This window comes from Anolis carolinensis, unplaced genomic scaffold, assembly GCF_035594765.1.
Source record: "Anolis carolinensis isolate JA03-04 unplaced genomic scaffold, rAnoCar3.1.pri scaffold_11, whole genome shotgun sequence".
NCBI lineage: Eukaryota > Metazoa > Chordata > Lepidosauria > Squamata > Dactyloidae > Anolis > Anolis carolinensis.
Window position 1 is genome coordinate 2,527,243 of NW_026943822.1, and position 15,325 is coordinate 2,542,567.

Genomic DNA, 15,325 nt, shown 5'->3' on the forward strand with positions numbered 1-15,325 from the left:
TCTCCAGAAACTAGAAGTGAAAGGAGAAGCCTTGCCTTTATTTGTCTGTCTCATTGTGGTTTCTTCCTCATTCCTTCAACTGTTCTTTTTTATTTTCCTCTTTATTTGCCACTATGTTGGCTCGTTTAGATCAAGTCAGTGGCCTTTTAGTGAAGAGAAGTGCGTGGTGCGCCTGCGCGAGAGAGCGGTGCCGGACAAGGGAGCTGTTATGCGCAGGCGCAGAGGAGGAGTCCCGCCCTTGGGGCTCAATCCTTCATGCCCCGCCCCCAGCTTCCAGAGGCCACGCCCCCTCCGCTCCCGTGTCCCTCCTTCCTGGCGCAGCTCCCTTCCCCTCCTCCAGGGGGCGGCCGCGCGCAAAGACGATGGCCAACCAAGCCCCGCCTCCGCCGCGCGCCCATTGGCTGCTGGGGCGCGGTAAACACGCCACCATTGGCCAGTGCCGCCGCCCGTTTAGGCTGAGCCTGAGGGAAAGAAGGAAGGCAGGAAGGAAGGAGGTTCGCCCCCGTCGCCTTCCTCTCAGAGCGGGATGGTCGGGCCCCCGGCCCGGCATGTGGTCCCGGGAGGCCGCCCTTGAGGGCCAGGACCCCGCGCCCAGGTTCTTCCTCGGCTCCCGAGATGAAGAGGCGCCCGCGGGCGGCCTGGGAGCGGGCGTGAGGATGGACGAGGACGAGGTGGACTTCTTCGAGGACGAGGAGGCCGAGGAGGAGGAAGGCGAGTCGGTGAGGAGAAGAGAGGCCTGTGGGGGGCGGGGCCTGCGAGGGGGCGGGGCCTGGAATCAGGAAGTCATGTCATATAATATAATCTATATATATAAAAGGGTAATGAAATTTCGGCCTAGGACAAAACAACAAATCCCAGAAACACTAAACTTGGCAGCACAACCCCTCATCCATGCCTCTACGTTCATACAACAAAAAGAAAAGAAAAATAAAGTCCTAATTAGAGGAAGAGGAATAATTGTTTTTATCCAAAGGCTAAGCTCCGCCCACTTGGTCTCCTAGCAACCCACTCAGCCCAGGGGACAGGCAGAGTTAGGCCTCACTTAGGCCTCTTCCACACTGCCTATAAAATACAGATTATCTGATTTTAACTGGATTATATGGCAGTGTAGACTCAAGGCCCTTCCACACAGCTATATAACCCATTTATAATGGACAATGTAAGGTAAAACCTTTACCCTTTACCTTAACTACCACCAATTCCTCAATACAGTAGAGTCTCACTTATCCAAGCCTCGCTAATCCAAGCTTCTGGATAAACCAAGCCATTTTTGTAGTCAATGTTTTCAATATATCATGATATTTTGGTGCTAAATTTGTAAATACAGTAATTATAACATAACATTACTGCTTATTGAACTACTTTTTCAGTCAAATTTGTTGTATAACATGATGTTTTGGTGCTTAATTTGTAAAATCATAACCTAATTTGATGTTCAATAGGCTTTTCCTTAATACCTCCTTATTATCCAAGGTATTCACTTATCCAAGCTTCTGCCGGCCTATTTAGCTTGGATAAGTGAGACTCTACTGTACTTTATTTCCCATACCACCATACTTCGCCACAGCAACGCGTGGCCGGGCACAGCTAGTAATAATAATAATAATAATAATAATAATTTTATTTTCATACCCCGCCTCATCTCCCCGAAGGGACTCGGGGCGGCTTACATGGGGCCAAGCCCAGGTCACAAACAATATAAAAACATAACAATAAAACAATCAATCAAACAATAAAACAAGTCATACCGTAGGTCAAGATACAGTAAATATACTATGATAAAATCCTGGGTTGGCTCTAAAAATGAACTGGGCCAAAAAAGTGCAATTAGTGTCAGATTCAATCAAGGTGAGGTAGATCCCAGAACTATTGTCCCGTTAAAGTGCTGGCGAAGGCATACACTATGGCCTGCTAAAGGAATAGGGTATAAGAAGTGAGACAAGCAACAGGTCAATCTGTTACTATAGAGATCAGTCACCATCAGTCATCCTTATAATAACACAGCATCATACATAATATATTATTATTATTATTAAACTTTATTTGTATCCCGCTAGCATCTCCCGAAGGACTCGATGCGGCTTACAAAGGCCAAGGCCTCAACACACAATATAACAATACAAACAAAGGCAAATTAAAAGAATTAAAACAGTATAAACCACAAGCAATAACAATACGCTAAACACAATAGAACTGGGCCGGGTCAGAGTAATGGGTACACGATTAAAAGTGCTGATGTGACAGGTGATATATAAGGCTTATAGGGCAAGTGCAGAGTGCGATATGCGATCTTAATTCTAATAAAGTGCTTATGGGACTTGGTATTGGAGATTTCATATTAATCTGGGAAGGCACATTGGTAATGATAATGATAATACATGATAATAATGAAGAAGGCGGGGCCAGGAAGACCATATCTCCTGTATCAATTTAACGATATAATAATATATAATAATATTATACTATACTAACATTATAATATATTGTACAGTACAGTCTCACTTATCCAACACTCGCTTAGCCAACGTTCTGGATTATCCAATGCATTTTTGTAGTCAATGTTTTCAATACATCGTGATATTTTGGTGCTAAATACAGTAATTACAACATAACATTACTGCGTATTGAACTACTTTTTCTGTCAAATTTGTTGTATAATATGATGTTTTGGTGCTTAATTTGTAAAATCATAACCTAATTTGAGGCCCTGCTCACGGTCCCGTCAGCCTCACAGGTGCGCCTGGCGGGGACGAGAGACAGGGCTTTTTCAGTAGTGGCTCCCCGCCTATGGAACGCCCTCCCCAGTGAAGTCAGGCAGGCTCCCTCCCTCCTATCCTTCCGTAGGAAGGTTCAAACTTGGTTGTGGGGCCAGGCTTTCAAATAAGAATCAGCAGCGCCAATTATTATTATGTACACCAGAACTCAATTGACAGACCCAGTCTTTTGAACTTGAACATGTCCATTTGTATTTTAGAATGTTTTTATGAATGTTGATGTAAGTTAATAATTTTTAATCTGATTTATAGTGTATTGTATAATTTTTATATGTGTGTTTATTGTAAGCTGTCATGAGTCCCCTCTCGGGTGAGAAGGGCGGGATATAAATGTTGTAATAAATAAATGTTTAATAGGCTTTTCCTTAATCTCTCCTTATTATCCAACATATTCACTTATCCAATGTTCTGCCGGCCCATTTACGTTGGATAAGCAAGACTCTACTGTATATACATTTATTAATTTATTATTTATTTACTACATTTATATTCCACTCTTCTCACCCCAGAGGGGACTCAAAGCGGCATACAAATCAAATGTACATACAATATATTATTAGCATAGCACAATATATGCATTAAATTACTACATTGTACTATATATTTATTTATTTGCGACATTTATATCCCACCCTTCTCACCCGAAGGGGACTCAGGGCGGTTTGCAAGTACAGTGGAGTCGCACTTGTATATATACATACAATATATTATATTATAAGACTATATTGTAATATTATTAGTAATATTGCATGTAATATAAATATACAATTATAATAGTAAATTATTATTATTACATTGTATTACATCATATTATTATTAATATTACATGTATATACAATATACATTATTGTATATACATGTAATATTTATAGGGGGCCCTGGTAGCACAGTGCGTTAAAGCACTGAGCTGCTGAACTTACGGACCGGGAGTGGAATGAGCGCCCGCTGTTAGCCTCAGCTCCTGCCAACCTAGCAGTTTGAAAACTTGCAAATGTGAGTAGATCAATAGGTACCGCTCTGGCGGGAAGGTAATGGTGCTCCATGCAGTCATGCCAACCACATGACCTTGGAGACAACGCCGGCTCTTCGGCTTAGAAATGGAGATGAGCACCAACCCCCAGAGTCGGTCATGACTGGACTTAACGTCAGGGGAAAACCTTTACCTTTACCTAAACCGCCCTGAGTCCCCTTTGGGGTGAGAAGGGCGGGATATAAATGTTGCTAATAAATAATAATAATACAATACAAAGAAAGTTTTATCCAAGCCCAACAAAAGCTGTTTTAAATATTTATTATTATTATTCACTTGATCTTACAAACCTGCTTCTTTAAAAGCCTGCCTGAATAAGAAAGTTTTAGCCCAGGCATGGGCCCTCCCTCCAGGTGTTTTGAACCCCAACTCCCACCATTCCTAACAGCCTCAGGCCCCTTCCTTTGCATGTTTTCAAACTGCTAGGTTGGCAGGAGCTGGGGCTAACAGCGGTCGCTCATTCCGCTCCTGGGATTTGAACCTGGGACCTTTTGGTCTGCAAGTTCAGCAGCTCAGTGCTTTAACACACTGTGCCACCAGGGCACAAAATACAAAATAGTGGTTCTGTAGGCCCTGTCCGTAGGCCTGTTTGGAGGCTGAAATGGGATGGGAGGCCAGTACCTTTACAAACGGCATTTCCCTTTGGTAGTTTCCCAAAAAGGCTTCTCTGGGTCTCTGCTGGGGCATTGGGTCAGCCGCATGGCTCCCCGTTTGGCCCTCTGCCCAAGCGCCGTCCTCTCCCGCAGCCTCCGGAGCGCCAGATCGTGGTGGGCATCTGCGCCATGACCAAGAAGTCCAAGTCCAAGCCCATGACGCAGATCCTGGAGCGGCTCTGCAAGTTTGAGTTCATCACGGTGGTGATCATGGGGGAAGACGTCATCCTGAACGAGCCGGTGGAGAACTGGCCGCCCTGCGACTGCCTCATCTCTTTCCATTCCAAAGGTGGGTCGGAGGGGGTTCTCCCTCTTGGACCCCCTCCCTGCCTTCCTCCTCCTCTTCCTGCTCCTCTGCTTGCCTGCTCCGTCCTCTGAGGGCCTCTCCTTGCCACCCTTCAGGCTTCCCGCTCGATAAGGCCGTGGCTTATGCCAAGCTGCGGAGTCCTTTCCTCATCAACGATCTCGATATGCAGTATTTCATCCAGGACAGGTAGGACTGAGGCAGCACCCTTAGTGCTGAGTGGGGGGGGGGGGGGGGACACGGGACTTTGGGGAGAGGATTATATTATATACAGCCCTTAGTTTTCCCCATGAATGAATGAGTTTTATTGTTACAGTAGAGTCTCACTTATCCAAGTCTTGCTTATCCAAGTTTCTGGATTATCCAAGCCATTTTTGTAGTCAATGTTTTCAATATATCATGATACTTTGGTGCTAAATTTGTAAATACAGTAATTACAACATAACATTACTGTGTATTGAACTGCTTTTTCTGTCAAATTTGTTGTAAAACATGATGTTTTGGTGTTTAATCATAGACCAGAAGTATAAAACTTTAAAACATTAAAAACATAGCTGCTGCTCACTCGTTTAGTCGTCTCTGACTCTTCGTGACCTCATGGACCAATCCACGCCAGAGCTCCCTGTCAGCCGTCACCGCCCCCAGTTCCTTCAAGGTCAAGCCAGTCCCTTCAAGGATACTGTCCATCCATCTCGCCCTTGGTCGGCCTCTCTTCCTTTTTCCTTCCATTTTCCCCAGCATCGTGATCTTTTCCAAGCTTTCCTGTCTCCTCATGATGTGGCCAAAATACTTCAGCTTTGTCTCTAATATCCTTGCCTCCAGTGAGCAGCCATTGGGCATTATTTCTTGGAGGATGGACTGGTTGGGTTGTTTTAAAATATAAAATATTCACAACATTTAAAATAGAAGACGATCTACACAGCTTCATATATGACGCTTATAAAATCTGTGAGTATGGATAATAAAAAAGCGAGTTAAAACTTGATCCGCTCAAATCATCCACAAATTGCTTCCTTTTTTTCATAGCTGCTGCACAAAACTCAGCCGCTCTGTAAGTGACTGATGGTTCCCTATCCTCTAGATGTTTTAGATTATTCTTCATTTCTGTCAGGGATCTTCTGTACAATGGGAGGAATAAAAACAGATCGAATATCCTTCTTGTAAAAGGACATGCCCTTTGCCCTGTGTTCCCTGCAGGCGGGAGGTCTACCGGATCCTGCAGGAGGAGGGGATTGACCTGCCCCGCTATGCGGTGCTCAACAGGGACCCTGACAAGCCGGAAGGTGAGTTGCCTGTGACCCCTTTTCCTGCTGCTGCTGCTGTGACAAAGGAGCCCTTTTGGAGAAGAAGCTGCAGCTCTTATTTATTTATTTACAGCATTTATATTCCACCCTTCTCACCCCGAAGGGGACTCAGGGCGGGTCACATTACACATATAGGCAAACATTCAATGCCTTTTAACATTGAACAAAGATAAACAAACATAGGCTCCTAGCGGGCCTCGAACTCATGACCTCCTGGTCAGAGTGATTCATTGCAGTGATTCATTGCAGCTGCTCTCCAGTCTGCGCCACAGCCCAAGCTCTTTGAGAAATGGGTGCACATTGCCCTGCGCCTGGCCCTCAAAAGGCAGCTGAAGGAGGCACTTTCCTCTAGAAGGGAGAGCCTAGTGGCTGTGGCAGACCCCCAGCAAAGCCTCCCCCCAGGTTGACTAAGAGAGGAGAGGGCCTTTCTGCCCATTCTTCCCTCCCTCCCTGATTGATGGACAAAAGTGTACCTTGGCTGCAGAATGCAACCTGGTGGAGGGGGAGGACCACGTGGAGGTGAACGGGGCTGTCTTCCCCAAGCCCTTCGTGGAGAAGCCGGTCAGTGCAGAAGACCACAACGTCTACATCTACTACCCCACCTCGGCCGGAGGGGGCAGCCAGCGTCTCTTCCGCAAGGTGAGGAGGAGGGGAGGGGTCGGAAAGTGCCAGTCGCTTGTTTTGAGGCACGGCCAAGGGAGGGCAGCTTGGCAGTGGGTCCCTTGGTTGTTGGGCAATGGCAGAGCCAGGTCATTCCTGGGCTGTCTACGGAATGTCTGTACCACTACAGACATAACAGAAAATCCTGTTGTGTCAGCACGCTTCCGAAAGGCAGGGTTAAAAAAAATCATATGATGATGATTAACTTCATTTAAACCCAGCCTTTCTCCCGGTGGGGACTCAAGGCGGCTAACAATCCTACACTTTAGTCAAGTTTTAAAAGGTCAATACAAAAGTTTATAAAAACAATCAAATACTAACATTGTGGTTAAGAACAAATTGAAATACAGTAGAGTCTCATTTATCCAACGTTCTGTATTATCAAACACAGTTTGCCTTTTAGTAGTCAATGTTTTTGTGGTCAGTGTGTTGTCGAAGGCTTTCATGGCCGGGATCACAGGGTTGTTGTATGTTTTCCGGGCTCTATGGCCATGTTCTAGAAGTATTCTCTCCTGGTGTTTTTTGTAGTCAATTTTTCAATACATTGTGAAGTTTTGGTGCTAAATTTATAAATACAGTAATTACTACATAGTAATTACATAGTAATTGCATAGTAATTACTGGGTGTTGAACTACTTTTTCTGTCCATTTTTGTAAAACATGATGTTTTGATGCTTAATTTGTAAAATCATAATGTAAGTTGATGTTTAATAGGCTTTTCCTTAATCCCTCCTTATTATCCAACGTTTTTACTTATCCAACATTCTGCCGGCCTGTTTATGTTGGATAAGTGAGACTCTACTGTACAATAAATACACTTAATTGGCCTTTATCCTAGATGGGATTCCAACCTGTTTCTTTAGATATCACATTGCATTTCCATTGAGTTTTCCCCAAGCTACATTTAGTACACATCTTGTAGCAAGCAACTGGGACTGGAATTTGAATACTTATGAATGATGACATCTACATCTCAGGGTGAACTGAATGGCCCTTCTGCCCCGCTTTCAGATCGGGAGCCGGAGTAGTGTCTACTCTCCAGAGAGCAACGTGAGGAAAACAGGCTCCTACATCTACGAGGAGTTCATGCCAACGGACGGGACGGACGTCAAGGTGAGAATGGGGAGGCAGGCAGGTGGGTGGGCAGCCGGGGCCTGGACAGGCCTCTGGGGTCAGCAGCTGGGCTTTCTGTGGGGCAGGTCTACACGGTGGGGCCGGACTACGCGCATGCAGAGGCACGGAAGTCCCCAGCGCTGGATGGGAAAGTGGAGCGGGACAGTGAGGGGAAGGAGATCCGCTACCCGGTGATGCTGACAGCCATTGAGAAGCTGGTGGCCCGAAAGGTCTGCGTAGCGTTCAAGGTTGGTGTCCTCGTGGTCTCAGGATTCTCCCCCAAACCCATCGAGAGAGGCCTGCATACTCATGGCTCAGGGTGGACACTGGAGGTGGATGGGATTGGGACTGAGCCAGGGCCTCCTGTTTGCTCGCGCAGGACTGTTGTGTTGTTTTGCTAGCAAATGGAGCCACTCATGGGGGTCTGAGGAGCTAGTGCTGTCCCTAGCGTTGCCCCTTTTGCCGCTCCCCCCTCTCCACAGCAAACCGTCTGCGGCTTTGACCTCCTGCGGGCCAATGGCCACTCCTTCGTCTGTGATGTCAACGGCTTCAGTTTTGTGAAGAACTCCATGAAGTATTACGACGACTGCGCCAAGCTCCTGGGGTGCGTCTGTGTAGCCCCCTCAATCTGAGGCCCCCCCATCCGTGGGTGTGGACAAAGGGGGCTTCACCCCCATCTTCAGTCTGCTGGCTACTTTGCTGACCCCCCCCCCCCCACCTCTCCAGCTGCAGGAGGAGGGCTTTCTCACACACACCCTCTTTCTCAACCAGGAACATCATAATGCGTGAGATGGCTCCCCAGCTGCAGATTCCCTGGTCAATCCCCACGGAGGCAGAGGACATCCCCATTGTGCCCACAACGTCTGGCACCATGTGAGTGGGAAAGGGAAGGGGGCACGAGAGCATTCATTGGGCAACAGTGGGAAGGAAGGAGCAGAAGGGCCAGAGAGGCATAGGCCCTGCTTCCTTTGGACAACCAGCAGAGAGGTCAGAGCGGCCTCCATCCCTGGTCAGATGGCAAGAAGCAGCACCAGCTCTGACTGCACTCAGCTTTGGCTTATTTGTCCTTGTGCCGTCACAGTGTGGTTAAAGGCCAGGATTGCTGGCCAAGACTGGGGAGGGGGGTCAGGTGGAATGTAGCCCAAAGGGCAGGGCCTAAGGTTGTGGATTGGACCCCTTCTCCCTCCTGCCCAGGATGGAGCTGCGCTGCGTGATTGCGGTGATCCGGCATGGGGACCGTACTCCCAAGCAGAAGATGAAGATGGAGGTCAAGCACCCCAGGTAGATGGGACAGTTTAATTATGTATTTATTTACTATATTAATACCTTACCTTTCTCAACCCTGAAGGGGACTCAAGGCAGCTTTACATAGTCACAAGGTTGAGACTATGGAGAGGGGGATGGTGGTGGGGGCAGAGAAGGGATCTATGTTAATTTCTGTAATACGTTTCATACATATGTCTATGTTTGATGTTTTTATAGTTTTAATTGTTTTAATCTACAGTTGCATGTTTTTGATTTAAATATGTGATATAATAATAATAATTATTATTATTATTATTATACCCCACCCCATCTTCCTGGAGGGACTCAGGGCAGCTTACATGGGGCCAAGCCCAGTCATCAACAATATAAAACAAAGCAATAAAACAGATCAAACAACAATAAAAACAAGTCATAAAAAATCACATACAAAAACATAATGATAAAATCTTGGATTAGATCCAGAGGAAACTGGGCCTAAAGTGCTAGTTATATCGATGTCATCAGGGAGGGGTGGTTATCCAAATTGTCATAGCCATCAAAGTGCTAGGGAAGGCATACATACGGGACTATTAATGGAAAGGCATATATTTTTATATACAGTAGAGTCTCGCTTATCCAACATAAACGGGCCGGCAAAATGTTGGATAAGCGAATACGTTGGATAATAAGGAGGGATCAAGGAAAAGTCTATTAAACATCAAATTAGGTTATGATTTTACAAATTAAGCACCAAAACATCATGTTATACAACAAATTAGACAGAAAAAGTAGTTCAAAACGCAGTAATGCTGTGTAGTAATTACTGTATTTACGAATTTAGCACCAAAATATCACGATGTATTGAAAACATTGACTACAAAATGCGTTGGATAATCCAGAACGTTGGATAAGCGAATGTTGGAAAAGTGAGACTCTACTGTATATGTAAGGCACTGAATTTTGAATAAACACAGATGTTGAATAAACACAGATGTCTATTCTAAACAATGTAATGAGCGATACAAAACACAATAATGGTTCAAAACATAAGTACAGTAGAGTCTCACTTATCCAACATAAACGGGCCAGAAGAACGTTGGATAAGCGAATATAACGTTGAATAATAACGAGGAATTAAGGAAAAGCCTATTAAACATCAAATTAGGTTATGATTTTACAAATTAAGCGCCAAAACATCATGTTATACAACAAATTTGACAGAAAACGTAGTTCGATACACAGTAATGTTATGTTGTAATTACTGTATTTATACAACAAATTAGACAGAAAAAGTAGTTCAAAACGCAGTAATGCTGTGTAGTAATTACTGTATTTACGAATTTAGCACCAAAATATCACGATGTATTGAAAACATTGACTACAAAATGCGTTGGATAATCCAGAACGTTGGATAAGCGAATGTTGGAAAAGTGAGACTCTACTGTATATGTAAGGCACTGAATTTTGCCATTTATTACGTTGTAAACGGCTTTGAGTCCCCCCAGGGGTGAGAAAAGCAGTATAGAAATGCAGTTAATAATAATACTAATTACACATAGGCAACTATTTGAGTACTTAGAACAATGTACTGTTGAAATAAACATTTTAAAATAGCATTGAAAACACAATAAAACATTTAAAAACATTACATTCACTTTTACCCACACTACCCGCAATCATAATCTGAGCCATTCCAGTAGTCATTGCACATCATTCCATATCCATCTCTGGGATCTCTGAAGGCTTGATCCCAAAGCCCCTCAAGGCCTGTTCATGGCAGGTCTTGGGGGCCTTCTGCTCAGTCTGAGCAATACAGATCCTCCTTGCCAGCCTTTAGCAGGTGTTGTCCAACCTGGGCTACTCTCAGCTCACATGGCTCTTGCTGCCTCCAGGTTCTTTGCATTGTTTGAAAAGTACGAGGGCTACAAGACGGGGAAGCTCAAGCTGAAGAAGCCGGAACAGCTCCAGGTGAGGAGGGTGGGAGAGAGCTCTCCTGTGGCTGGAAGTGCCTTCTGAGTGTGCATGAGTCCCTCTGTGAGATGGCAAAGGAAGGGTAGGGGTGCAGTTCCTCCTCCTCCAAGGATGTCCAGGGAGCTTAGCTGCCTCCCTCCTTCCCTCCCTCCTAGAGGCCATCCTTTTCCTTCTCCTTCTCCTCCCTGGTAGGAAGTGCTGGACATTGCCCGCCTGCTGGTGCTGGAGGAGGGGGCCCCTGCCTGCAGCCCCGAGGGGGAGGACCAGCAGAAGTCCAAGCTGGAGCAGCTGAAGACCGTCCTGGAGATGTGAGGGAAGAGAGAAGCCAGGAGCCCAGTCCCTGTTGGGCGAGTGGGCTTCTTAACTAAAGACCCTCCCCATAAATGTATAGCAGAGGAACTTATTAGCAGCAGTGTGACCCAGCACCAGTAGCCTAAGAACAAAAACACGCAGACTAATGTTATCTCTTCCTTTGGAGGCTTTTCTTTCAAGCAAAATAATATGGTTGCACTATTTACAAAAACAAGGTTTCCATAACACAAAGTTCACTTCAACCTGGGGCTTCTCTCACCGAAGCTTCTTCATACTGCACTTTCTCATACAGACAGCCTACCTCGCACAGAGACCCTCTCTCACTCTGACTGACTAACACTAAGGTCTACCTCACACTGAGGCATTCTCTCACTGAGGCTGACTAACACTAACGGACTTCGGCCCACTCTCTTCAGGGCAACACTAGCTGATTTAACCCTTTTCATACAGACGGCCTACCTCGCACAGAGGCCCTCTCTCACTCTGACTGACTAACAGAGGTCTACCTCACACAGGCCTAGCTAACACAGAAGCCTTCTCTCACTGTGACTGACTAACACTAAGGTCTACCTCACACTGAGGCATTCTCTCACTGAGGCTGACTTACACTAGCAGGCTTTGGCCTACGTTCCTCAGGGCAACACTAACTGATTTAATCCTTTTCATACAGACAGCCTACCTCGCACAGAGGCCCTCTCTCACTTTGACTGACCAACAGAGGTCTACCTTACATAGGCCTACCTAACACAGAAGCCTTCTCTCACTGTGACTAACACTATAGTCTACCTCACACTGAGGCATTCTCTCACTGAGGCTGACTTACACTAACAGGCTTCGTCCTACTCTCCGCAGGGCAACACTAGCTGATTTAACCCTTTCAGTGCTTGACTCACATTTTTGTAATTAAAAATTCCTAGTTAATTTATAATATTTCTGACACCCACTTCATTGTTTTCCCCCCTGAGAGTGCTATAGGAGTGGAGGGAGACAGGATATGGGAGTGGGACAAGCGCAGGGACAGATGGGATGTGCCTGGGCCCCTCCAACCAGTGACGTTTCTTCTTCCCTACTTCCCTGGCAGGTATGGACACTTCTCTGGTATCAACCGCAAAGTGCAGCTGACCTACTTGCCTCACGGGCGGCCCAAGGCCTCCAGCGAAGAGGAAGGCAGGTATCTGGCACAGGACACTCTGTGGGGGGCTCTTCGGTGGTGGTGGTGGGGTGAAGAGCATGATCAGGAGCCCCCCACTTTGATGGCGAAGGTGGCTGCTCCTCGCGTGCCCTTTGGAAGTGAAGCTGACCCCAGGAGTAGCCATGGCGTGCCTGGGAAGTGCTTTGAGTTGGTAGGAAAAGGCTCTATGAACATGGAGTGTGGTCACAGGTCCTCCTTCTCCTTCTCCTTCTCCTTATGTTTATTTATACCCCACTTTCTCTTTCCGCTAGGAGACTCAAAGTGATTTACTGTATATACTTGAGTATAAGCCTAGTTTTTCAGCCCTTTTTTAAGACTGAAAAATTCCCCCTCGGCTTATACTCGAGCAAGGGTCTTGGTTGGCTTATATTTGGGTCAACTTATACTCGAGAATATATGGTACATTTATTATTTTTCTCTATTATTGTTGCTACTATTACATTTATTTTACTCTATTTTTTATTATTATTAATACATTTATTATTTCACTCTGATCTTATTATTATTATTACATTTACTATTTTACTCTATTTATTATTACATGTATTATTTTCCTGTATTTATTACTATTACATGTATTATTTTACTCTATTATTATTAAAAGGATACATAAGGGCATTTGCATTGAAGAAGATGTGAATAATGATTTGATCAGAGTTGGACAGTCTTATCTTAAATTTGAGCTTTATGTAAATATTCAAAAACATTTCACCTACTGATGCCTCAAGTAATGTAATTTTATTGGTATCTATTTTTATTTCTGAGATTTACCGCTCTCGGCTTATACTGGAGTCAATGTTTTCCAAGTTTTTTGTGGTAAAATTAGGTGCCTCGGCTTATGTTCGGGTCGGCTTATACTCGAGTATATATGATACATTAAAAGCATTTCAGTACAATTGAAAACCCACAAATGCAGAAACAGAATGGGCTGTGGCTTGGCCCTTCTTCCTCCCCCTTCTTTCTCTGCAAGGCCTCTTGGGAGCATGGCGCTGAGCAGCCCGCGCATGCCTTTCTTGGCCAAGTGGGATGGAGGTGACCCTGCCCCCTTTCTTCCCCTTCCAGATGCCCGCAGAGACCCCTCTCCGTCGCTGCTGCTGGTGCTGAAGTGGGGGGGCGAGCTGACTCCAGCCGGAAGGGTCCAGGCGGAGGAGCTGGGGAGGGCCTTCCGCTGCATGTACCCGGGAGGACAAGGTGAGGATGAGGAGGGGGGCAGAGGGAAGGGGACCGGGCAGCTGTCGTCCTCTTGTCTGCATGGGCCACAGGGCAACTGGTCTCTGCAGCCCACTAGCCCTCAGGACACTGTGTGTAGGAAGGGACCCTGTTGCCTTGCTCTTATGATTTGGGGAGAAGGCAAGAGGCTCCCAAATATCCAGTGGGAGGCGTTGGCTTGACTCGCCCTGGCTTTCCTTGTTTTCCTGGCTCCAGTGGAGTTCCCCCTTCAAGAGCCATTAATCCTGCAGCATCCCCAGAGGGAAGTTGTTTCCGGCAGCATTATGGGATTATTAACCCAGGAGTTGGGGTTCCTTTTGATGTGTTTTTTTTTGGGGGGGGGGGATGTCTCTTTGGGGCCACTGCTTGAGCCTCACGCACTCTCCTGTCTGTCTGTCCGAACCCAGGGGACTATGCAGGCTTCCCAGGGTGTGGCCTGCTCCGCCTGCACAGCACTTACCGGCATGACCTCAAGATCTACGCCTCCGACGAGGGACGGGTCCAGATGACAGCTGCGGCTTTTGCTAAGGTGCATCTTCTCTCCATTCAGTAGGTTGCTCTTGAGGCCTCTGTTGGGCGAGTGGGCTTATTAATAAAAGACCCTCCCCATAAATGGACAGCAGGGGAACTTATTAGCAGCAATGTGACCCAGCACCAGTAGCCTAAGAACAAAAACACACAGACCAATGTTATCTCTTCCTTTGGAGGCTTTTCTTTGAAGCAAAATAATATGGTTGCACTATTTACCAAAACAAGGTTTCCTTAAACGAATCAAGTCCTTTACACTTCCTTCTTTGCTTCCACTCTGAGCTTCTTTCTCTTGTTGATAAACAGCTTCTCTCTCACAGAGTCTCCTCTCACACTGGACTTACACAGGAGCTTCACACAGTAGCTTTACACACAGCGGCCTTCGTACTGAAGCTTCACACATGAAGCCTTCAACCTGGGCTTCTGTCATCGAAGCCTTCCTATATCAGGCCTTCTCATACTGAGCTATTGGATAAACACAGATGTCTATTCTAAACAATGTAATGAGCGATACAAAACACAATAATGGTTCAAAACATAAGTACAGTAGAGTCTCACTTATCCAACATAAACGGGCCAGAAGAACGTTGGATAAGCGAATATAACGTTGAATAATAACGAGGAATTAAGGAAAAGCCTATTAAACATCAAATTAGGTTATGATTTTACAAATTAAGCGCCAAAACATCATGTTATACAACAAATTTGACAGAAAACGTAGTTCGATACGCAGTAATGTTATGTTGTAATTACTGTATTTACGAATTTAGCACCAAAATATCACGATGTATTGAAAACATTGACTACAAAAATGTGTTGGATAATCCAGAATGTTAGGATAAGTGAGTGTTGGATAAGTGAGACTCTACTGTAGTACACAATATGTATATTAGAGCATCATATACATATACATTCACAAAATCAATGCTCAGTCCTATGGTATATAACATAAAAGTATCTAACTCAGTATTGTAAATCAAACAAGATAATATAAGTCTCTGCAGTCCTAAAAAGATTTGATTGGCTTAAA

General features: G+C 45.4%; 1 protein-coding gene across 3 annotated transcripts in view; it reads left to right on the forward strand.

The window, feature by feature from the left end:
- Positions 1-347: 347 nt before the first annotated feature.
- Positions 348-15,325, forward strand: part of ppip5k1 (diphosphoinositol pentakisphosphate kinase 1) — a 29,271-nt gene continuing 14,293 nt past the window's right edge. For all 3 annotated transcript variants that reach the window (XM_003230067.4, XM_016999059.2, XM_062963627.1), the window contains exons 1-15: positions 348-719; positions 4,551-4,746; positions 4,860-4,950; positions 5,959-6,044; positions 6,550-6,704; positions 7,737-7,838; positions 7,925-8,086; positions 8,321-8,442; positions 8,610-8,711; positions 9,033-9,119; positions 10,976-11,051; positions 11,247-11,362; positions 12,448-12,533; positions 13,621-13,749; positions 14,175-14,296. In XM_003230067.4, the coding sequence (XP_003230115.3) occupies positions 363-719; positions 4,551-4,746; positions 4,860-4,950; positions 5,959-6,044; positions 6,550-6,704; positions 7,737-7,838; positions 7,925-8,086; positions 8,321-8,442; positions 8,610-8,711; positions 9,033-9,119; positions 10,976-11,051; positions 11,247-11,362; positions 12,448-12,533; positions 13,621-13,749; positions 14,175-14,296 (1,989 nt within the window). In that variant the 5' untranslated portion in view covers positions 348-362. The remainder of the gene's footprint in view (positions 720-4,550; positions 4,747-4,859; positions 4,951-5,958; positions 6,045-6,549; positions 6,705-7,736; positions 7,839-7,924; positions 8,087-8,320; positions 8,443-8,609; positions 8,712-9,032; positions 9,120-10,975; positions 11,052-11,246; positions 11,363-12,447; positions 12,534-13,620; positions 13,750-14,174; positions 14,297-15,325) is intronic.